General features: G+C 43.2%; 2 protein-coding genes across 11 annotated transcripts in view; one reads left to right on the top strand and one right to left on the bottom strand.

The window, feature by feature from the left end:
• LOC129726403 (uncharacterized) overlaps positions 1-22892 on the bottom strand; it is a 513997-nt gene that overhangs the window by 146490 nt on the left and 344615 nt on the right. For all 10 annotated transcript variants that reach the window (XM_055683104.1, XM_055683076.1, XM_055683040.1 and 7 more), the window contains one exon: positions 7217-7673. In XM_055683104.1, coding sequence (XP_055539079.1) covers positions 7459-7673 — 215 coding nt within the window. In that variant the 3' untranslated portion in view covers positions 7217-7458. The remainder of the gene's footprint in view (positions 1-7216; positions 7674-22892) is intronic.
• LOC129726436 (uncharacterized) lies at positions 20567-22099 on the top strand. The gene is made up of 3 exons (XM_055683128.1): positions 20567-20692; positions 20755-21668; positions 21722-22099. The coding sequence occupies exons 1-3, from the start codon at positions 20587-20589 to the stop codon at positions 21959-21961; spliced, it is 1260 nt and encodes a 419-aa protein (XP_055539103.1). The 5' UTR covers positions 20567-20586; the 3' UTR covers positions 21962-22099.

Raw genomic sequence — 22892 nt, 5'->3', positions numbered from 1 at the left:
TACCTAAAAGTGCGTGTATACTTGTCTCGCAGAAGACATAAAACTGTGTAAATGTTGAACACTGCTCAACCAGGCTGTGGAATTACTAAATAGGTACTTTTAGCATTAGCGTATTCGTAACCCATATGTGTGAAAATTCTCACACTGGGATGAAACAAATAAACACATACTTTTACACATGTCCCACGTAGCCTTTTGATTGATTTGGTTTTGATGCGAATTGAAAGATGCACCGTTATACATTTCTAAAATCAGTCGAACCGTTGAAAAAAAAAATCAATTAGTTTATCAGTTCCCATGTAAATTGATCATCTTTTGTTACGTCATTTTTGAATGAACCTTCGGATCAAAACGATATTTTCTATCAACTAGCTAGACTTTAAGCTCTTTAAAACGCGACTAAGAACAATAGAATCGGTTCAGCCGTTGCTGAGAAAATCGAGATATATTGGTCGTAAGAATGAATATAAACACACATACACATACTTCCGCACACATACACACCTTATTCGATTTTTGAAACAGGATTAATTAGTACCTATAGCTTCAGGTATGAAAGCACTCAATGAAAATAATATGTTTGGGGCAAAATTAAGTTGTTTCTTGTCCAAAATAAATTCGAGTGTTGTATGTGTGGAAATCCACACACCAGGGTAAACAACGTAAGTTTATAAATATCTCATCAACCAAAAATATTTTTCCCTTGGAGAAAATGTATTTTGGGTAAGATTGATGGTTTAGGAATTGTCAAGAAGTTTCATCAAAATCGATCGAGAAGTTTTCGAAAAAAAATCAAAACAAAATTCATTTGTGTGGTTTCCCACACAAGGGTTCAATGAAGGTTAATATTAATATTAAAACACTATTTTTTTTTTTTTACATTTCGTTGGTTTGCTTTCGTCTCGATTACACGCAAATTGTTCATCCCCGTTTGAGTTCGCAAAATAACAATACACAACTTCGTAAGGGTGTTTTTTTTTTTGTCGATTAGTTCTTGTGCTGCGCGATAACTACAAGTCAACTACAAGTGGCATCTACAAGGTCGCGTGTAGGATACGGCCACTGTGTCACAACACGAAGCTGGATCGTCATTGTTTGTTCTGCGGAGACGCTCGATTAATCCTACTATCAGCCGTGAGGTCGTGACTTAGACGTTCGGTGAAGTATTCACTTTAGAATTTTTATCATTATTATTAATATTATTATTATTATTGTTATTATTATAATAATAATTATTATTATTATTATTGTAGAATTTTGACACTTCTCAGCAGATTTGCTGGAAAATTTCACCTACCCCGAGTTATCAAATATGCCAAAGGGGTTAGGCTCTGTGGATCTCATTAACCAGTTAACTTACATCCTAACGTCGTTTGCTTCGATGGATCAGTTATGATGATTCAGGAACCTTCGAACTGTGTTGCAGGTCCCAAGAATCACCGCTTTTTGTATTATTATTATTATTATCAATTCCCATCAATTCCCCTCTACCTTCCCCGCTACCTAGCCCCGTACCAAGGGTACCGGCAACACGGGTGAAAGCTTACCCAGATGCTTCGAAAGGTCCGTTCGTAGTTTACTTCAGGCCCATGAAGAAGCCTCTAAATATTATTCAAATCGGCAAGGACCTGGCAAAACAGTTTTCGGACGTAACCGAAATTACAAAGGTTAGACCGAACAAACTGCGAGTTGTTGTGAGTAGCTTGAAGCAAGCAAACGCAATTGCTAGCTACGAGCTCTTCACGAGAGAGTACCGCGTGTACATCCCTGCCAAGGACGTGGAGATCGACGGTGTGGTTACCGAAGGAATCCTAACGGTCGATGACATTTTGCGTCACGGGGTTGGCTGCTTCAAGAACCCCCTGATTCAAGATGTAAAGATACTGGATGTCAAGCAATTGCATTGAGTATACATCGAAGAAGGGAAGAAGAAATTCCTCCCTTCGGATTCCTTCCGTGTAACATTCGCCGGATCCGCACTGCCGAACTACATCTCTTTGGACAGGGTTCGTCTGCCTGTACGCCTGTTCGTACCGCGGGTCATGCATTGCCAAAACTGCAAGCAGTTAGGTCATACAGCCACCTACTGCTGCAACAAGGCACGCTGCAGCAAGTGCGGAGGCAACCATGCTGAGAACGCTTGCAGTGAGAATACTGAAAAGTGTCTTTACTGCGAGGGAACTCGGCATGACCTTTCGGCGTGTCCCGCGTACAAACAGCGCGAGGAAAAAATTAAGCGTTCCCTCAAGGAACGATCAAAGCGCTCTTTCGCAGAAATGCTGAAGAGTGCTGAGCCACCCTCGACAGGAAACATCTTTTCCTTTTTGCCAACCGATGAGGGTACATCTGACGATCCCGTCGAAGGGTGTTCTTATGCCATGCTAGAAGGATCTAGGAAGAGGAGAATGATCAACTCTCCTAATCTTTCTCGCAAAGGTCGTAAGATAACCCTTAGCGGAATGACCAATAAGCCAACACAAAAAGGAAGCGGTGAAGAAAAACCGAAGCAAGTACCTCCCGGTTTTAATTTTAAATCAAACCAGGAGTACCCACCGCTTCCTGGGGAACCAAAAACCCCTCGTGCACCCATTCCTCGATCAGAAGATACAAAAGAAACAGGGTTCATAAAATTTTCTGATATTGTGGACTGGATATTTAAAACATTCAACATACCAGATCCCCTACAAAATATTCTTCTTGCCCTTCTTCCTACAGTGAAAACCTTTTTGAAGCAACTAGCAGCAACTTGGCCCCTCATTTCAGCTATCATATCTTTCGATGACTAATACGGCGAAAGAGGTTAGGAATTTTATAACTGTATTACAGTGGAACTGCAGAAGTATCATCCCCAAATTCGATCTATTTTCTCATTTAATAAATACATACAATTGTGACGCATTTGCGCTCTGTGAAACCTTTCTCAATTCGAACGATCAACTCAATTTCCACGATTTTAACATTATTCGTCGAGATCGAGACTCACACGGTGGAGGGGTACTTTTAGGGATTAAAAAGTGCTATTCCTTCTTCCGAATCGACCTCCCCTCGATCTCGAATATTGAAGTCGTTGCCATTCAAACGAATATGAATGGAAAAGACCTATGCTTTGTTTCGTTATATATCCCTCCATCCGCGCGGATTGAACAGAGGCAACTCACTGATATAGCAGAGTTGCTTCCCGCGCCTTTTTTGATATTGGGAGATTTTAATTCTCACTGTTCGCTATGGGGGTCGCTGTACGACGACAACCGATCTTCTTTAATCTGTAACTTAATCGACGACTTCAATATGACACTTTTGAATACTGGGGAAGCGACACGTGTACCTAATCCTCCAGCACGTGAAAGCGTGCTTGACCTATCCCTTTACTCGACATCACCAGCGTTAGATTGCCAGTGGAAAGTAATCAACGATCCCCACGGTAGTGATCACCTACCAATCGTTATCTCAATTGCTAATGGGTCAACTCCAACGGATCCAATCAATATTGCGTATAACCTCACACGTAACATTGATTGGAAGTCCTATGAGACCATAATATCGCAAAGAATCGAGTCCCACGTGGAACTTCCTCCGGAGGTAGAATACGCGTTCCTTTCTGGCTTGATCATCGACGCCGCGACACAAGTTCAGACGAAACCGATACCCGGGGTAACGATTAGACGGCGCCCTCCCTCCAAGTGGTGGGACAAAGAGTGCTCAGACCTGTACGCGCGGAGGTCCTCGGTGTATTTGGCCTTCCGAGAACAAGGCACTATCGATTTGCTCCGAAAGTACGATGTACTGGATAGACAAATGAAGAGTTTGATAAAAGCAAAAAACGCGGATACTGGCGGCGGTTTGTGAACGCGTTGTCGAGGGAAACAGCGATGAGCACTCTTTGGGATACCGCCAGGCGCATGCGGAATCGTAACGTTTCGAATGAGTCCGAGGAGTATTCAGATCGCTGGAAACTCGATTTCGCCAAAAAGGTCTGTCCGGACTCTGTCTCCGAACAGAAGACCTTTCGCGACGCGTTTTTAGTAGCTACGGAAGAGCCTCCATTTTCGATGTTGGAATTTTCAATGGCTCTCCTATCGTGCAACAATAAAGCTCCAGGGTTGGATAGAATTAAATTCAACTTGTTAAAGAATCTACCCGACTCTGCAAAAAGACGCTTGTTGAACTTGTTCAACAAGTTCCTTGAGCTGAGCGGGGGCCTAGTGTGGTTGGTAACGTCTCCGCCAACCACGCTCGACGCCTGGGTTCGAATCCCACCGCCGACATAGGTGTCAATGGTTGGGAGGTGGCGTGATCCACTCACAACCAACCCAACTGGTCTAGATTCAATCCTAGCCGACACCGGGAGATTTTCTGAGGCGAAAAAATCTCTGGGATCACGCCTTCCATCGCATGAGGAAGTAAAGCCGTTGGCGCCGGTCCGTTAATAAACGGGTCGTGAGTTAGGGTCCTGGGTGTGGAGTCGCCTCCCTGGGCGTCGGTGATTGGCCACAACAGTGGCGGAACCAGACCGACGGAAAATAAGCGAGAATAAAAAAAAATTTCCTTAAGCTAAACATTGTTCCGCACAACTGCCTCCAGTCCAGGTAAAAGTCATTGCTATTCAAAAACCCGGAAAACCCGCCTCCGATCACCATTCTTATAGGCCGATTGCTATGCTCTCTTGCCTCCGGAAATTAATGGAGAAAATGATCCTCTTACGGTTAGACAAATGGGTCGAAACAAATGGGTTACTTTCAGATACTCAATTTGGCTTTCGCCGGGGCAAAGGAACGAACGATTGCCTAGCGTTGCTTTCTACCGAAATTCAACTCGCCTTTGCTCGAAAAGAGCAAATGGCTTCTGCGTTCTTGGACATTAAGGGGGCTTTTGACTCTGTCTCTGTTGAAGTTTTAACCGAGAAACTTAATTCGCAGGGACTTTCACCAAATTTGAATAATTTTTTGCTCAATTTGTTGTCAGAAAAGCATCTCACATGGCGACTCGACAACTTCCCGAATTAGTTACATGGGCCTTCCCCAGGGCTCATGTTTAAGCCCTCTCTTATATAATTTTTACGTCAATGAGATCGATAAATGTCTTGCAAATTCATGCACGCTACGGCAACTTGCAGACGATAGCGTTGTATCCATTACTGGAAGCGAGGCTAACGATCTGCAAGGACCATTGCAAGATACCTTAGACAATTTGTCTGAATGGGCTCTTAAGCTGAGTATCGAATTCTCTCCGGAGAAAACTGAGCTGGTCGTTTTTTCTAGGAAGCATAACCCAGCTCAGCTGCAGCTCCTACTAACGGGTAAAACAATCACTCAGGTTTTAGTCGCTAATTATCTCGGGGTCTGGTTCGACTCTAAATGCACCTGGGCTAGCCATATTAGGTATCTGACACGAAAATGCCAACAGAGGATTAATTTTCTTCGTACGATTACCAGAACCTGGTGGGGAGCCCACCCAGGAGACCTTCTAAGGCTTTACCAAACAACGATATTGTCTGTAATTGAGTACGGGTGTTTCTGCTTCCGCTCACGCTCCTCAAACACACATTTGATCAAACTGGAACGAAAACAATATCGTTGTTTGCGTATTGCCTTAGGTTGCATGCAGTCGACCCATACGATGAGTCTTGAAGTGCTAGCGGGTATTCTTCCGTTGAAACATCGTTTTTGGAATCTCTCTTACCGGTTGCTTATTCGATGCACAGTTATGAACCCATTAGTAATTGAAAATTTCGAGAGGTTGGTCGACCTTCAATCTCAATCCAGATTTATGACTTTATATTTTGACTATATGGCTCAAGATATTAATCCTTCTTCATACGATTCCTCCAATGTCGCACTTTTAGATACTTCTAATAATGCTATATTCTTCGACACCACCATGAAACAAGACATTTCTGGTATCCCGGATCAATTGCGACCCCAAGAGAACCCTAAGACTTTTTTCCAATAAGTTTAAACATGTTAGTTATGATAAAAGGTTTTACACTGACGGATCTAATCTAGATGAGTCCACTGGCTTCGGTGTTTTCCACGAAAATTTTACCACCTCCTACAAACTCGATACTCCTGCTTCCGTGTACGTCGCAGAACTTGCTGCCATTCAGTACTCTCTTGGGATCATCGAAACCCTGCCCATAGCCCACTACTTCATCTTCACAGACAGTTTCAGTGCCATTGAGGCTCTGCGATCGATGAAGACTGTGAAGCACACCCCGTACTTCCTGGGGAAAATACGGCGGTTTTTAAGTGCTTTAACAGATAAAAATTACCGGGTTACCTTAGCGTGGGTTCCTTCTCATTGTTCTATTCCGGGCAATGAAAAGGCTGACGCTTTAGCTAAGGTGGGTGCTATTGATGGCGATATTTATGTAAGACCAATTGCTTATGATGAATTTTATAGCATTTTGCGTCAGAGAACACTCAACAGTTGGCAATCATCATGGAACTCAGATGAACTGGAACGGTGGCTACATTCCATTTTTCCTAAGGTATCGACGAAAGCATGGTTCAAGGGGTTGGATGTAGGTCGGGACTTCATTCGCGTGATATCCAGACTTATGTCCAATCACTATACGTTAAACACGCATCTCTTTCGTATAGGGCATGTAGACAGTAATCACTGCGTTTGTGGCGATGGCTACCATGATATCGAGCATGTTGTTTGGTCGTGTACCGAATACTGTGGTGCTAGGTCCGAGCTTATAGGTTGCCTTCGGGCCCGAGGAAAACAACCGAACGTACCCGTTAGAGACATTCTGGGAAGCGGTGATCTCCAGTGCATGACACAGCTATTCGGGTTTATAAAAAATGCTGGCATTAAAATTTGATTTCTTTTATCTATTTGCTAGAATACAATTTCTGTCACAAACTGAAAGAGAATGATACATTCGGCTGGAGACACCAAAACGAAGACTCGGCTTCTCTATGTTTACGCAGACACCTCAGATCAAATCTGCTCAAATAGAACATCACTGGTTAGCCACGTACAAATGAATACATTCTGTAATATAAAATAGTTAAAAACAAAATTATAACACCCCTCCTCTCACCTTAAATCCCCACTAGCTCGTAGTCGGCCGCGAGAATAAAAAAAGGCCTCCCTCTTTTCCCTGCTAATTAAGAATTAAAAAAATGTACTTGGTTCAGTTAAACATAAATTGTATCGTGCCGTGTCAAACAAACTATTTAAAAACACTATTTATTTTTCTAATACTCACCACACATCTCGTCTCGCAATCCGTCCCATTACTATTTAAGTCGTTTCGTAGTTTGTTTGGCTGCGTTGTGCATATTTCTCGTCTACATTTATCCTCTCTTTTTGTTTTATTTTCACTTCACCTTTCTACAATGTTCTAACACTCGAGATAGCTGCCCTTTGTAAAAATTATTTTCTCAACAATTGAGATGCGACTGCGATTCGGCGATGACAACGACAGGGATGACTGTTTTGCTGTGAGAATTACGACTGGGACGTAAGGGAATACCAAGTGGTGGCCGAACTCCGCCGATAGAAGTAGACTAGCGCCACCAGACTGCATTGGATCGCTAGCAAATTCCGACAGAGTCCTGCCGAAACGGTCTGAAAATTTGACGTTTGCACTGCGTCCGATTTGGCGTGCGCCAAGGAACCCGTGGACGGTTCCGGTGACGTCATGTCGTTCTGCTCAATGTCCACTGGAAAAAAGAAATGAATATCATAATATAATAATAAGTAATTCTAGTCAAAGCTTGGTTATAGATTTCATCACAGTTCTTTGCGAATCTTTAAAATTTTGCAAATACAACAGAACGTGAAAACACCAACAATCGTGGTGGTAGATAAATCTAAATTATATGTGGTAGAAAACTTTTTCACTCGTCAGTTAATTGTAAAGTTGAGCTTTCAAATTTTGTCTGGTAAAGCAAATGGGAATTTCATCAACTATTGGCGAGTGCAACGAAAATTATTACAATGCTCAAACACGGCAGTCAAACAATACCCTAAACTCACAACCCCTAATGCACTGCGCACACAACTTGTTTACAACCTCATTTTCGCACACTTAATTGGGATGCTTGTTCGGTCTAAATGTGCATGTCGTACAAACCACCGCGCCACAGTAGGGGTGCGGTAGTCAAAAACAGAATAAAATCCCCGTCATTACCGTTGGCTGCCATTTAAATGAATATATTACTCAGCAAGTATGCCACCCGCAACGGCAAACTGACTGCCTGGTTCTCCAGTACTGACAGCATCGTCATCATCGTCGTCTGAAAATCAAGACCCCTCGGGGTCTAGTGGGAAATACTGCATTTACACCACATCAGCAGTGAAGTCCACGGAACGGAACGCGAATCGGACTGCTCGTTTCGCACACTCCCAAACACATTCATACAGCAAGAGAGAAATAACATAGAAAAGAAAATTTGTGTCACATAAAAGTCCTAGTGACAAAACGAGCAGCGATGACCTTTCCTTTACAGCATCCCCTGCATACAACCGACCGACGCCCTCAGGGGCGGGAGGGAAAACTGCGACTGCCACGCTAATGCCGGTGAAAAGTACTGGAGGACAATGAAGTTCAGCTGTACTGAGTGCAGCTGACATGCTGGTGGAAAACTTGCAAGCCAGTTTTTCGTTTCCATTTTTCCCTCGTGGTGCATGTGTGCATGCCAGAGAGAACTGACAGAATGACAACCGTTTCCCGGATGGCTAAGTGTATGTCCTAATAGTAATAGCTGCTAATGTAATGAGAAGCGTTTTGTGCACGGTTGTCTCCGCTTAGTAGCGGAGAAACCTAATACCGAAATAAATTATCTGGACGGAAAAGTTAACCGCAAACACGGAAAGGGTTTTCAGGTGGTTTCGTTTATTACTTTTGCGCTTTTTTTCCTGAATCGTTCTCAAATTGGTGGTTAAAACTGACATAACCTCGCGAATTCACACCACATCCGATAAAGATTATGTGTAAAACATGCTCCCGACATTGTCGTTAATCATTACCCACTTCCGCTCGGTCGTTGCAGACGGTATTCATTGTCAGTTCTGGTGACACATTGGCTGATATCAACCGGCAGAAGGGAGCGCAAGGGCCGGAAGGCATTGATGAATTGCACCCAATATATCCTGCCGCTGTCGGTAGACTACATTTCGCGCTGAATTTTCAATTACAGTCGAAAATGGATCGCTTTCGGTGTCGTGCCGTGGCGTGTGCCAACGGTTTTGTTTTGAGTTATTAACGGTAATTAGTCATTCATGACGGGGTCTAGCTGAAAGTTTTTCGTTTTTTCGGCTGCTCGGTGAGAGTTGATTTGGCCCAGCAATACCGTCAATTTGTTAACTAAACGGAGCGAGTGCGTGCTGGTAATTATCCATTTGGGCGAATTATGGGTGAGGAAAGAATATTATCAAACGATGAATAAAAAGTGTTATTGCAAGTTGACGTGAAATTGAGAGTGTTCTGCGGTAATAGCAAAGATAATTATCCCAAATGGAGTATTTCCACAAAAAAGTATCGTTTAGTATCTTCAATAGCAAGGAGTCAACGTGTCAACACGATGTTACAGATACTACACAACGGTAGATTTGTAAAACATTGAAAAGAGATGGGATATTCAATCCGAAAAAAAATTAAGAGAGCGCAATGTACTGATTACTGAACAAATTTCGACGTTGAAATTCCAATGCCGTTAAATGGTTAAAGGTTTATTTCGAAAAATGTTCTGTTTTGAACGATAAAAGTTACTTTTCTCTTTGAAAATCTCATATCAACGATAATTATTCTACACCTCCATATAAATAATACATATTCAAACATATGTTTGAACAGAAAGTGATGCTGTACATTGCTATTTCTGAGAGAGGTGTTTCTAGATCATGGTTCAAGCTCAGAAGTTATATTCCAAGAAGGACTGTTCGTAGAAAATATTGATTCCATTTCTTCAAAATGTCATACTGATGGGAGGTATCCATTTTGGTTAGATAAAGCAGCATCACATTACGCTAGAAAAAAAAAACAAACAATAATTTACAAGCAACCCCTCGACCCCATTTGTATGCAAATTAGGTAACCGAACGAGTCTGCCTCAGTGTCGCCCAATTGAAAATTTCTTTGGGCTTTTGAACTCCTTGGTACACAAAAATAACAGGAGAGCAATGAACTACAAATAGTTGATTGGTAGAATAAAGAGATGCATTCGGAAAGTCAACGTGAAGGCCATGCATCGCTTTTGTTCCGGAAACGTAGAAGAGTCTCCTGTTTTTCGTTAATAATAAATATATATTCAAAAACAAAACCAGTTTTTCTTCAAATAAATCTACCTATTTTGACCGCAGTAAAAAAAAATAAGTTTTTAGTTATCACGCGTTAACTTGTAACGAAAAAAATATCGTAGATGTTCGAAGAGAGCTGTTCATTGGTTTACGCGCAGTCGAATCACTAATATCCAATATAAAATTCAATCCAGTTTATTTCACAAATTTCCGGTAGTCTGAGTGTCTTTTATAATACATAATCATATAAATTTCGATAGGAAAAGTTACAATAAGTTAAATCGAGCTTGCACAATAAAATGTATAAAGTTGCTTTTATAGTTTTTTTTTATTGGAAGGTCCGTTTTTATTCTCGGCAACATTTTATTTTCTTCGTCAATGTAAAAGAAGAACCGGAACGACTTCGAGGCAGACCTCGCACGCGCTGGATGTGTGCTGTCGACGAGAATACCAGAGCGGTGGGTGTAAGGGGAGACTGGAGAGGAACAGTCCAAGACCGTGCTTTGTGGAGGCGTATTCTGAATTCGGCATAGGATCTCAACGATCTGTCGGCATTAAAGTAGAGTAAGCAAGTTAGTTAAGGAATTATAACATTGGTCAACACAGGTTTTACCCTGGAGCTCAATCTGGAAACAGAGATTATAGCTTTTTATCTATTTCTATTTCTAAATAGCTTTTTACCTGTTTATCTACTTGGCACTTGGAATGTGAGGACTCTGCTCGACCGGCAAGCGCGGCCACCTTAGCCAAAGAGCTACGGAAGGCAAAAGTGAAGTTTACAGCCATTCAAGAGGTGCGTTTGCCTGAAACCGTAAATTCCGGGTGGTTGAACCGGCCACGGGCACATCTTTCAAGTACCCCATCTACTACAGTGGCGGTGATAGTGCGTAACGGGGCGTCGGTTTCGTGCTCATAGGGGAACAGATGAAGCGTGTCATTAGGTGGAGGCCTATTAATGACCGTCTATGCGTATTGAGGATCAAAGGCAGATTCTTTAATTACAATTATCAATTATCAACGTGTACGCGTCGACAAACAATAAAACCGATGTTGTAAAGGAGGAGTTCTATGAGCTCCTCGAGAAAACGTATGGAGAGTGCCTACAACACGATACAAAGATCGCCAACGTAGATACGAACGCACAAGTCGGACGAGAGGAGTTCTTTCGTCCCGTTGTTGGTAGGGAAAGCCTTCAATCTACCACCAACGACAACGGCTTGAGGCTAGTGAACTTCGCCGCGGTCAGGAGAATGGTCATCTGTAGTACCCATTTTGCGCGTCACCCCGATGAAGAGGCCTACTCTCAAATCGACCACATGCTGATCGACTGCCAGCACCTTTCAGACGTCATAGATGTGGTCATTCACCTTTGTCCAGCAACTCCTATCCCAACCTCTACGAGGTGCCGACCAGAATACGAGTAACCTTAGCGGAGATCGGGTAACCAACCCCCGGCGGAAACTATGGTCGTATGCTGACTGGGAAGGGGGATCGTACGCGGCTGTATCCCCATGTTAGGAGGGGCGTAGAACAGCGTCTGACCCGGAGCGGGCGACTGAATTACGGAACGCGGTGCCTCGCCAGCTATATCTAAGACAGCAGCACCGTCGCGAGACAAGGTATCGCAGCGCTCTTGAGGCAGCATACCGAAGGTTAAATACTACGCACAATCCAGATATAAATACGGAACGGAATAATCGACATGGACCTAGGCGAACGAAAAAGGACAACGATTATTGGAAACTCGGTACTTGCAGTGTAAGGAGGTGAGGTGGCCGAAAACGGGAGATGCCGAAGTCCGGGCAGATGATCCTATTGAGGGCACTTCATTTAAGTACCACATCTACTACAGCGGGGGCGAGAAAGCAGGAAAGGTAGTCAGTTTCGTACTCATAGGGAAACAGATGAAGCGTGTCATTAGATGGAGGCCGATCAGTGACCGTAAATGCGTGTTGAGAATTATGTGCAAATTTTTCAACTACAGCCTGATAAATGTGTATGCACCGAGCAACGATAAACTCGATGAAGAAAATGAGAAGTTCTTTTTCCTGGAAAAAACTTATAATGAGTGCCCAGGCCACGACATCAAGATCGTCACCGGAAATGCAATGCGCAGGTTGAGCAGGAGAACTTCTTCTGACACGTGATTGTTAGAGAAAGCTTACACTCAACTACGAACGACAACGGCCTGAGGTTTGTCAATTTCGCCGCAGTTAGTAGTATGGCTATCTGTAGCATTTATTTTGCACGCCGGTATATACGTAAGCACACCTGAAGGCACCCAAATGGAGAGGCCTGCTCTCAGATCGACCATGTTCTGATTGATGGTCGGCACTTTTCAGATGTTACAGACGAGAGGTCGTTTAGAGGATCAAACGTTGGCTCGGATCATTATCTCGTGGTATCCAAGGTTCGCACCCGGAGGTCCGACGTGTTAAAATTCAGGACGACAAGGAGGATACAGTTGAACATCCAGCGGCTATCAACTGGAGAAGTGGTTACAGATTACCTGCTGCAGGTTGTTGAGCGGATCGAAGAACCAGTTGGAGGTAGCCTGCGGGAGAAGTATTGGGTACATCTGCGACAGCCACGTCCAATGAGTAGTTTGACGCTGAGTGTCAGCGAGCTAAGGATGAAAAGAACCGCCCCAAAGTTCACATATTAGCCACGGCTGTGACTCGTCAGAGCGTAGGATGATACCGGGAAGCTAGAGCTGCTGAAAAAAGACTCCATCGCCGGAAGAAACGACTGCATTGAAAGCGGATTCTTGTGGAAACGGAAGGTTGCTTTTCCAGGCACGAAGATAAAATCGGGAGCGAACAGCTGTATCGTGCTTTACACCGGATCATGCTGAGAGTGTGGTCCGATGAAAAGTTGCCCTTGGGCTGGTTGGAGAGTCTCATATGTCCGATCTACAAGAAAGGCACTGGACTGGAATGTAGTAATTATCGGGGTATAACCCTTCTCAACACCGTTTACAAGATTCTCTCCCGTATTCTGTTCCAAATACTGAGGCCGTTGTCGGAGACCTTTGTTGGCGATTACCAATGTGGTTTCCGAGGGGGACGCTCCACTACGGACCAAAGGTTCACCCTGCGCCAGATCCTCAATGAATTTCGAGAATTCAACCAGCAAACGCACCATCTGTTCATTGACTTTAAAGCAGCGTACGTTACAGTTAAGAGAAATGAGTTATGGTGAATTATGCTCGAACATGGTTTTCCAAAAAAAAAATAATCAGGCTGGTGCGTGCCACCGTTGAAGGCTCTACATAATGCGTCGGGAGAGCCGGTGAGACATCGGACTCATTAGTAACGTTAGATGGTTTAAAGCAGGGAGACGGGCTGTCAAACTCGGAGGGCTGGCGTACAAAGAAGCGGCACCATCATTACGAAGTCTCACATGCTTCTAGGTTTTGTGGACGATATCGACATCATTGGTATCAACCGTAGAGTAGTGGAAGAGGCCTTCGGACCTCTCACGAGGGAAGCTGCGAGAATAGGGCTCATCATCAACTCTGCCATGCCACATGTTACAACGAGGTTAGCCGTGAGATTAAAAGGCGGATAGCAGCTGCAATCAGGACCTTTCACGGATTGTGTAACCAGCTGAGGTCCCGTAGTCTGTAAACCCGTACCAAACTTGCACTCTACAAAACATCAATTCATTCCGTGGCTCTCTACGTTGAAAGAGGCCGATCAGCGAGCTCTTAGTGTTTTTGAGCGCAGCGTTTTGCGTTCAATCCTTGGGGGCAACTAGAAAACGGTGTTTGGCGCAGACGCATGAAACATAAAGTGTACCAGGTGTACAAATCGGCGGAAGAGATAAGCTGATAAAACACGGCAGTTTCCAATGGACTGGGCATGTAGCTAGAATGCCGGAAGAACGACCAGCGAAGACTACTTTTAGCTGAAATCCCGACAGAGTCCGTCGACTTCGAGGTAGGCCCCGCACTTGTTGGATGTGTGCTGTCAACGAGGATGCCCACGAAATAGGTGTTAGGGGAAATTCGATCCGTCGCCGTAAAACTAAGGTAAATAAATAAAATGTGCGGTCCTTTCGAGGGCCAAACATCGATTCGGATCACTATCTCGTGGCAGGCAAGATTCGCACCCAGCTGTCTAACGCATTTAAATCGAGATCGGCGGAGAAGATACATCTGGAAAGTTGATAGACGGATCGGTGAGCCGTCTAGAGTAGACCTGAACGAGCAGTGGAAGCAAATCCGTGATGCGGTCAGCAAAACAGCGCGAGAAGTGATAGGCATGACAACTGGTACCACGCGTAGTGGGTGGTTTGATGCTGAGTGTCTAGAGGTGACGGAAGAGAAGAACCTGGTCTACGCCAACACGATAGTAGCAGCTAATCGTGTGACGCGTCAGATGCGGAAGAAATACCGGGAGGCAAGAGCTGCCTAAAAGAAGCTTCACTGCTGTAAGAAACGAGAGCACTACGATTGCGTCCTCGCGGAGGCGGAGAATTGCTTCAATAGAATGACTAACGAAGCCAAGAACCGGACCGTGTCATTACCATGTGTAATGACAGGGATAGGATCCTGATAACCGCTGGTGGCCAGTGAAGATGGTCGGGTTTCGGGTTTGAAAACCTAAAACCCGAACCCGACCCGAACCCGACCCGTACCCGTAGGGTTCGGGTTCGAAAAAATTTGAAAGCGTCGGGTTCGGATCGGGTCAGGGTTTGAAAATTTTTGAAAGTGTCGGGTTCGGGCTTGATGGAAAAAAAAATCAGGTTCAGGTCGGGTTCGGGTTTGAAAATGTCGGGTTTGAGTTTCAAAACCCGACACCCGACTATATCAAATAAGCTTATTTATAAGATAATGATGTCTAATTTCATAAATCATAAAAATCACTAACATTTTATTACCATGCGAAGCTCAAAGCTTCAGGGCAGCCTCAAATTGGTTTAAAAAATCGACCTCCAACAAAAAAACTCGGGTTCGGGTCGGGCTCGGGTTTCACAGTTTCGGGTTCGGGTCGGGTTCGGGTTTCACAAAAATAAAATTTTCGGGTTCGGGTTTCAACCGAAAAAAAATTCGGGTACGGGTCGGATACAGGTTTGAAAAGAGCCAAACCCGACCATCTCTAGTGGCCAGGCGTTAGAAGCAACATTTTGAAGTGGTGTTTAGTGGCGAGAAAGGCAGGAGAGTCGTCGAAGGAACAGGATAGAAGTTGGGGAGGGCGGACAAGCTTTGGACCCATTAACATTGGACGCATAAATGGCCCTTAGCATTGAAGGAAGCTTGCAGAGCTGAAGAACCACAAAGCCACTGGGAAGAACGGCTTACCGAGTTCAAAGTCAGGAGCGAGCGGCTATGTAACTTGCCTCAACTCCGCTTACAAAATTTTCTCCCGTATCCTCTTCCAGCGACTGAGACCGTTGCAGGAAGCCTTTGTTGAAGAATACCAATGCGGTTTTCGAGTGGGATCTACAACGGACCAGATTTTCAGACAGATCCTCGACAAGTTACGAGAACACAACGTTGGTGTTGGCAGTTGGTGTTAACCGTAGAGCAGTTGAGTAGGCCTTCATGGCTCTCAAAAGGGAAGCTGCGAGAATGGGACTCACCATCAGCACTGCCAAAACGAACTACATTGTGGTTGGCGGAAAGCGTGTTAGTTTTGCGGATGTTGGTGCTGCAGTGGAGATGGATGGGGATACTTTTGAAGTGGTCCACGAATTTGTTTATCTTGGTACTCTCGTGACATGTGACGACGAGGTGAGCCGCGAGGTGAAGAGACGGATTGCGGCAGCGATTAGGGCTTATAAGACCGGGCGATAAGACCGAGTTTTGTGGAGCCGTATTATGAATTCGGCATAGGATCTCAACGATCTGTCGCCATAAAAGTAAGGTTAGTAAGTTAAATTTGGAATTATAACACTGGTCAACACAGGTTTTGCCCTTGAGCTCAATCTGAAAAAAGAGTCTGAAAACATAACGCATTTCTGAGCTCAAAGGCCCCACAATTTACAAGAACGGTTAGAAACCTATAACCTTTTTTCCAGTTTGCGCTCTAGACCAAAGCTATATGTTCAACTGGTCGAAAAAAAGCGAAGATAATTTGAGAGTAGAATGTGCGAAAACCAATCGTTCATTCCTTGTTCGACCGCTGTGCGGACGGGTTTTCACTCGCCCTATGAAAGTTCCTTGTACTAGTGCGCTAGCTTAACTCTCTAGTGCCCAAATTAATTTCTAAACGGACTTCGATAAAATCATTATAAACCATTATAAACACTTTTTAAATATTTATTAAAGCTTTTCGGAACTTCGACTGAAGCCCGCCAAATGGCGGCATTGGGCACTAGAGGGTGAAGCGCAATGGATGTTGATCCCTTACCCCCACTGCTTCGTTAGCGAAACCTCCTGACTCTGTCATTCCTTTTCACTTCTCTCCTGTCACCGCTTTAGTCATCCCTCCTGTCAGACTTTACCCAGACGGAAAAAATGGTCCTCTAATTATAATTTTTTTCCTGTACAGAATTTCTCACTCCGACCAGAAGCGTTGTGATATATGCGCGGGTGTCTGCTGTATCCCGCACTTCTAACATTAGAAATACTGTGGCATTCTTATTATTATTATTTTATCTGTGCTTGTGAGTAAGGAGATGTTACTCTTCCTTTCACACGCTATCGGTTCTACTATACCGAGCCTCCTTCTTCCTGCCAAATATCACCAATTATAATTTCCTGTAAAAGTTTCGTCGTGCGTCCTTCTAGTCAGTTTTATTGATAAGAGGGACTTAATTTTTTTGTCAAGAGTTCATCATAGAGGAAGGGTAAGTGGTGGGGTGCCTGAGAATAAAACCATGCTCAAGTCCTTTTTTGACACCGAATGGCCTGATTCTACTATGATTCGGCTGGGCTCCGCCTCTGATTATATACTTTCGACCCAAAGTAGGGCTGAAGTCAAATGCTTCGAATATATGGCAAATTCCGCACGATCTGACGATTGCAATTCCAAAGGTTAGACCAAACAAGCTCAGGCCTATTCCGAGCCGAGCGGGAGTATAGAGTATACATACCAACACGAAAGGTGGTGATCGATGTTGTGTGTTGTGTTACTGCTCAGCCTGAAGGGCTTTTGCCAAAGCCCCTAGTCCCTGGTCGTTCCTCTGGGGACTGTTTGGGGTTGGGTTCCCAAGACCTCTTTTCTTTACTCCCTGTCGGCCGTGAGAGACTCGAAGGTCCTCAGGGTCGGCTCCGGGTCTACTTCGGCACCAAAAATTAAACTAATTTATATTTTTACTACTTTTAATTTCAAACAGCCACTCACTCTGTTTTTCCGAATGTGGGAGAGGCACGTGGCCTGCGCTGTTGGCTCTAGTGGTACCGCTGCTGCTCTGCACGATGCTCGCCGCGATGTTCGTCGCGATGCCGTTGGTGGAGGGGACAACAGCCCGTCGCAGTCCCTGTCCAGGAAGACTACGACCTCAAAAGCTGCGTCAAACCGGGGATCCGGTCGGTTGCTATTCCGCGTGGATTCAGCCAGACTATGGTAACGGGTCCTGACTTGTTTTTCTTAACCGGCGCATTAACTTTTTGGTGCTAAGTTTCACTTAAATGGCACGAAATGGCCTTCCTTCGTATAGAATAGGTTCTCGTGGTGGGGTCTTCACCCAGTAATCACGTCTTTACTCGTCGCCGGTCAAGTCAAGAAGACAGTATCCGGCTCCCAAGCTTCTCTACTACCTATCAGCATCTCTATCTGCAACTCTCTCCGTGCATAGTGCAGCAGATTTCATGCGGTGTATCAGCAGGGTTGTATTTTCAGTTTTTAGTACAAATTGTTTTTAATTGTTTATGACGTTATTGTTCACTGGAGTTTAAATATTAATTTTAGTCCCTACATTTAATTATTTTAACACTCTGACATTTTTAACATTTGATAGATAAGAAAGTATTTTAACAAACATAATAGAACATAATTACAATTAAACGCATGCCCAACCTAAACATAAACAAAAAACATAACATCGAGATAGTAACTACTACACTACACTATTATTCCCTTGCTTGCACTTTCCTGCATGGGCATTGTAGGGCAAGAGTTGCGCAACGGTAACAGTTGTGACCGATACGAATCTGTCCGTCGAGTCTTGAAGCATGCTGTAGGCTGTTTTAAGAGCAGCAGCCTTCCTGCGGTAAAAATACTAGACTGCAAAAATTTGTCATCAGTATCACTCGTAGAGGATAAGAAAACCTACACCCCGTCAGATTGTATCGAGTCACATTTGCCGGATCTGCACTACCAACTACCGGGTTCGTCAGCCTGTGCGGCTATATGTGCCCCGTGTCGTGAACTGCCTTCATTGTAAACAGTTAGGCCATACAGCCGCTTACTTCTTCAATAAGGCACGTTGTGGCAAGTGCAGTGAGAATCATGTTAAGGATTCCTGCAGTATGGGAAAAATTGAGCGATCTTTTGAAGAGCGCACGTCTATAACATCGAGCCCCTTTGATCCGCTATCTCCTCTGTTGACAATATCAATAAAGTGCTGCGGAAAAACCAAACCACACACCTCCAGGGTTTGGAGATTTAAAGTCCCATAAGGAGTTTTATGAGAACGAGCTCTTCCAGGAGCATCTAAAACCCCAGTTGTTCCTTTGCACATCCAGATAACCAAATAAACTCTAGAGTTTTCTGACGATGTGGACTGAACTAGATTCTGAAAATGTCGTTAAGCCTGTCAGCTCCATAGTTACCAGGTCGACCTACGGAGTATTATAACTGCAGTAAACGACTCCATCCACCTGGGCAACAACCTTTTGAATCGGTGTTTCATGCAGGTTTCTAAACTGGAAAGTCACCTCTCAGGCGAGTGTCCGAATTTGCACATCCTTCCTCAGGACTTCCTCGGCTACCGTTTTATGTAGGTAGCGTCCTTAGGATGCTTCATCCATTTTCAAATCCTTAAGCTGAGCTTCGCCTTTCATTGTCTTGAAGACTTCAAAGTACTTTGATCCGTCAACTTGAGTATGTGGGCGTCTTCTTTTCTCCCCGCTTCACCTGCAAAAGGAATACTGGCTTCAACGGTTTCCCCAGCCACTCTTCTCTCCTGATTCTATCGGGGTTCTTGAACGCGTTGGTGTGTGAGCCTAGAGGCCTATCACCACCAAGCGTTTCTTGATGTTTTCGGCGGCTGCTTCCCGCGATACTCACCTCATTCTTTCAGCAACCTGTCCTGTATAGTAGAACGAAGAGGCGTCCATCAGTTACAGTTCCCCTTTCGGGTCCTTGACTCTTTTTCGACCTGTCAGGTTTTACGGGATGTTGCTTGTTTTTCAAAATCTGCGTTCGATAGTAATTAACTTGCGATGAAAACTAAACAAGCATGAAGTTTGCAGTAAAAAAAATGTTACGCATTTATGTAATTGTGCCCAGTATGATTACATAATTATATTGATTTTCCAAATTATACCAAGGGAGATGGTTTCTGTTTTTCGATACAATGACGTTCGGCTTCGACTTTCGCTAGTGCTAGGTCGTTCTGCAAATTTGTGTTGCGTAGATCTATAGAATGGTTATTTATTGGAATCTACACTCTAATACTGTTTTCCCTTCTTATTAAGTCGAGTGCCTCGCACAAGGCATTAGGAAATATTCGATAGACGGTGAATCTGAATCGGATGGATACGGACATTTTACCCGGTTAAACACTTTTAATTTTTAATTCTTCTATAGATTTTTGACAAATAATGATTTATATAATCATTTATTTGTATAATTGATGTTGAAAGTCGACGTCAAAAGAGTCAAAAACAACTATATTCTGATTGGTTTGAAATCTTTTTGAACAAATGTGCACTCATGGAACTTTGCAAGTTTTTACATTTTGTGAATGTCGTTTTAGCTCGAGCAAGCGCTATCTAGTTTACTTCAGTTCCACAATTTTTTTTTATTTACTATTCATTTATTTTATAAATTTTGTGACCGGTACATTTACTATTTTTCCGCGCTCATTTTGGATTGGAATTTGGAATTTGGATTGGAAATTAGAATTCCATGTCACAGTTCATGTTTAAAGACTGGTCGCTGGGATAATATTCAGCTGTTTTTGTTCACAACTGTTGACCACAAATGTATGTGAGAGCTTGAAATAAAAAGTGCAACACGTATCTGCACACTGTCACCCTTTGAATCTGCATTTTCTCTTTCCTGCTTTAATGAATTATGCAAAACAAAACTGTTGCATCTAGAACATTCTTTCAAGTTATAGAAACAGCAAAAGGACTGAAGACCTTGTTAAACCGTTTGATTCCAGTACGAATTGATTCGTCCAGCGGATAGGCGGACTCTCTCAGCAAGCTGCTGGAAGATGGAAAAGTGTAAAATTCTGGTAACCCGTTTCAAGGAAGTTCTACGATCGCTGGACGATGAAGCCGACTACTTCCGCCCATTTCAATTTGCTCTGGTGATCGGCGGTAATCGTTTCTAAATCGAAATACCATCAAATTTTGCCTATAATCTTTGTTCATTTTGCCAGGGATCTACCTAAAAACCAACAACGTACACTTGAGACGATTGTTTGCGTTCATTCGTATTTTGATTATCCTAATGATTGTGTTTGTACTGGATCGCATATATATGTGCGTTTATGAGTGGAAGTCCGAGGCTGACACTTTCGGAGTGGTCGCTTTTCTTACCGAGACCGTCGTAATCATAATCCGTGCCGGAGCAACCTGGTATTATCGCGAGCATCTGGGACAGGTCCGAGGTTATCTGTCGTGTATGTTGAACAACCGAACGGATCGAGTGGACGGCCGAAATCAATCGTACCGGATAATACGATCGGTCTCATTTTGGGTGCTGATTTGCTTTGTAGTTGATTGTATTCTTATCCGTGTGTTTGGGCTCTACAACACTAAGATGCTCGCCACTCCAGACAACTTAGCCGGGCTGGGACCCCATTGGAAGTTGTTCGGTGACAATTTCACTAACTGCATGTTTCTCGTAATTTCATTGTTGTCTGTGGCCAATCTGACGGTACAAAATTCGGTTCTGATGGGATTCTACCAAGCAATGCAGGATCTTATCAACGCGTATGCAACTTTATTTTCGCGTGTTGATGAAGAGATCGGACTGATCTTTAGTGAAAAAGCAAAAGAGTTGCAGGATTTCGAAAAAGATATGCTGTTTTGGAAACTGTTGAAACAAGAGTTGAGAGCCACAATAATCAGTCACAACGAACTGTTGGAGCAATTGAGCTATGTAAAGCGCTTTCTAAGCATCACGTTTTCAGTTATGTTTTATCTGCATTTCCTATCACTAACTTGTGCTTTGTTTTACTGTATTTACAAAGGACTATCAATCGATTCGATTATAGAGGGTAGTTACATCCTAGTGAGTTTGGCAGAAATGTTTTGGATATTTAGGCTTGTTGACGATCTTAACAAGGCGGTAAACTTTTTTCAATTCCAAAGGAATTTTCCTTTCAATTGATTTTTTTACAGAACAAAAGTGTTTCCCTCGCCATCTACAACCTGGACTGGCATCAACGGTTTAAGTTCGTTCCGGCTTTCCAGTCGGACTATCGACACGTCCGTGCAGCGTTGCTGCTTGGAATGATAACGTCCCAGAGGACGCTTGGGATTAGTTGTGCCGGAATATTTGAGATTTCTATTGAAGCTTTTGGACAGTTTATTTTAAAGATGTATAATGTGCTTACTTTTCTGCTGAACATGATTCTCTGAATGTGCGGAGGTTTTTTTATTGTATAAGTGATTGTCGTTTGTATTTATAAGAATTAGAATATTTGTCTAAAATAAAAAATACCGTTAAAATGAGCATCCCCTGATGGAAAGTCGTTAAGTCTTATGACAATTGATATTTAGCAGGTTTGTAGCATAAATAATGTGAGCAAATTGCTAGAATATAATAACTTCGTTACTACCCGAGACACAGTGTATCACAAACTACGGATATGTTGTGATATCAGGTGAAATATCAAGCACAGTTTGTGTTGTTTTTTCACGTCAAATAAATATTCGCACACATACTGTCACTTGGAGAAATATACACTGAAAAAAAAAACATTGCTTTTTTTATTCTTTTCTATAAGTATGAATTTCCGTAACACAGTTGAGCTTATTGATATTATTCCTTTCATTTCTAAGTTCTATTCGGCTGTAGAATAACAAAATAATATCCAAATCGAGGTGATGCCTGCAAGCTAACAATCCACTTCAGACGCCATTCTGAAGTTCAACATAACAACTTCCGGTTACTGTAAGAAACCCTACCAAACATCATCTACTTTGAGTGTTCCCGAAACTGGGATATTACTAAAGAGCCAGGAACGAACTCCTGAAGTCATTTCAAAATCTAAAATGTCGACTTTCACTGAGAAAGTACCTTTAACGGTATTTCAAGAATTGGGATGCTGGCTGGTTAGAAGCCAGAACAAAGCCCAGCCGCTATTTTAATTCAAGACTGCGACTTCCGATTTCTGAATAACAGCCAAAAAAGTTCATATACCATTCAATAAAGATACTTTTGGAATCGGGTTGAAAAAAGAAACTGGAAATCAACTTCAACTATTTTGACAAAGGTATGACCTCTATATTTTGAGATAAGAATTGATTTGTGTACCTTAACTTTCTATCGAACAGTACGATACGATCT

Source organism: Wyeomyia smithii, chromosome 1 (assembly GCF_029784165.1).
Source record: "Wyeomyia smithii strain HCP4-BCI-WySm-NY-G18 chromosome 1, ASM2978416v1, whole genome shotgun sequence".
NCBI classification, from domain to species: domain Eukaryota; kingdom Metazoa; phylum Arthropoda; class Insecta; order Diptera; family Culicidae; genus Wyeomyia; species Wyeomyia smithii.
Note: the sequence above shows the minus strand (reverse complement) of the source record. Positions and strands in the feature narration are given on the sequence as shown.

What these genes read in the sequence shown, in the direction of transcription:
- LOC129726436 (XM_055683128.1), top strand. Translation starts at nt 20,587, where the DNA reads ATGGAAAAGTGTAAAATTCTGGTAACCCGTTTCAAGGAAGTTCTACGA. An exon ending in ATTTGCTCTGGTGATCGGCG is followed by an intron (nt 20,693 to 20,754) that starts GTAATCGTTTCT and finishes TCATTTTGCCAG; the next exon opens with GGATCTACCTAAAAACCAAC. An exon ending in TTGACGATCTTAACAAGGCG is followed by an intron (nt 21,669 to 21,721) that starts GTAAACTTTTTT and finishes ATTTTTTTACAG; the next exon opens with AACAAAAGTGTTTCCCTCGC.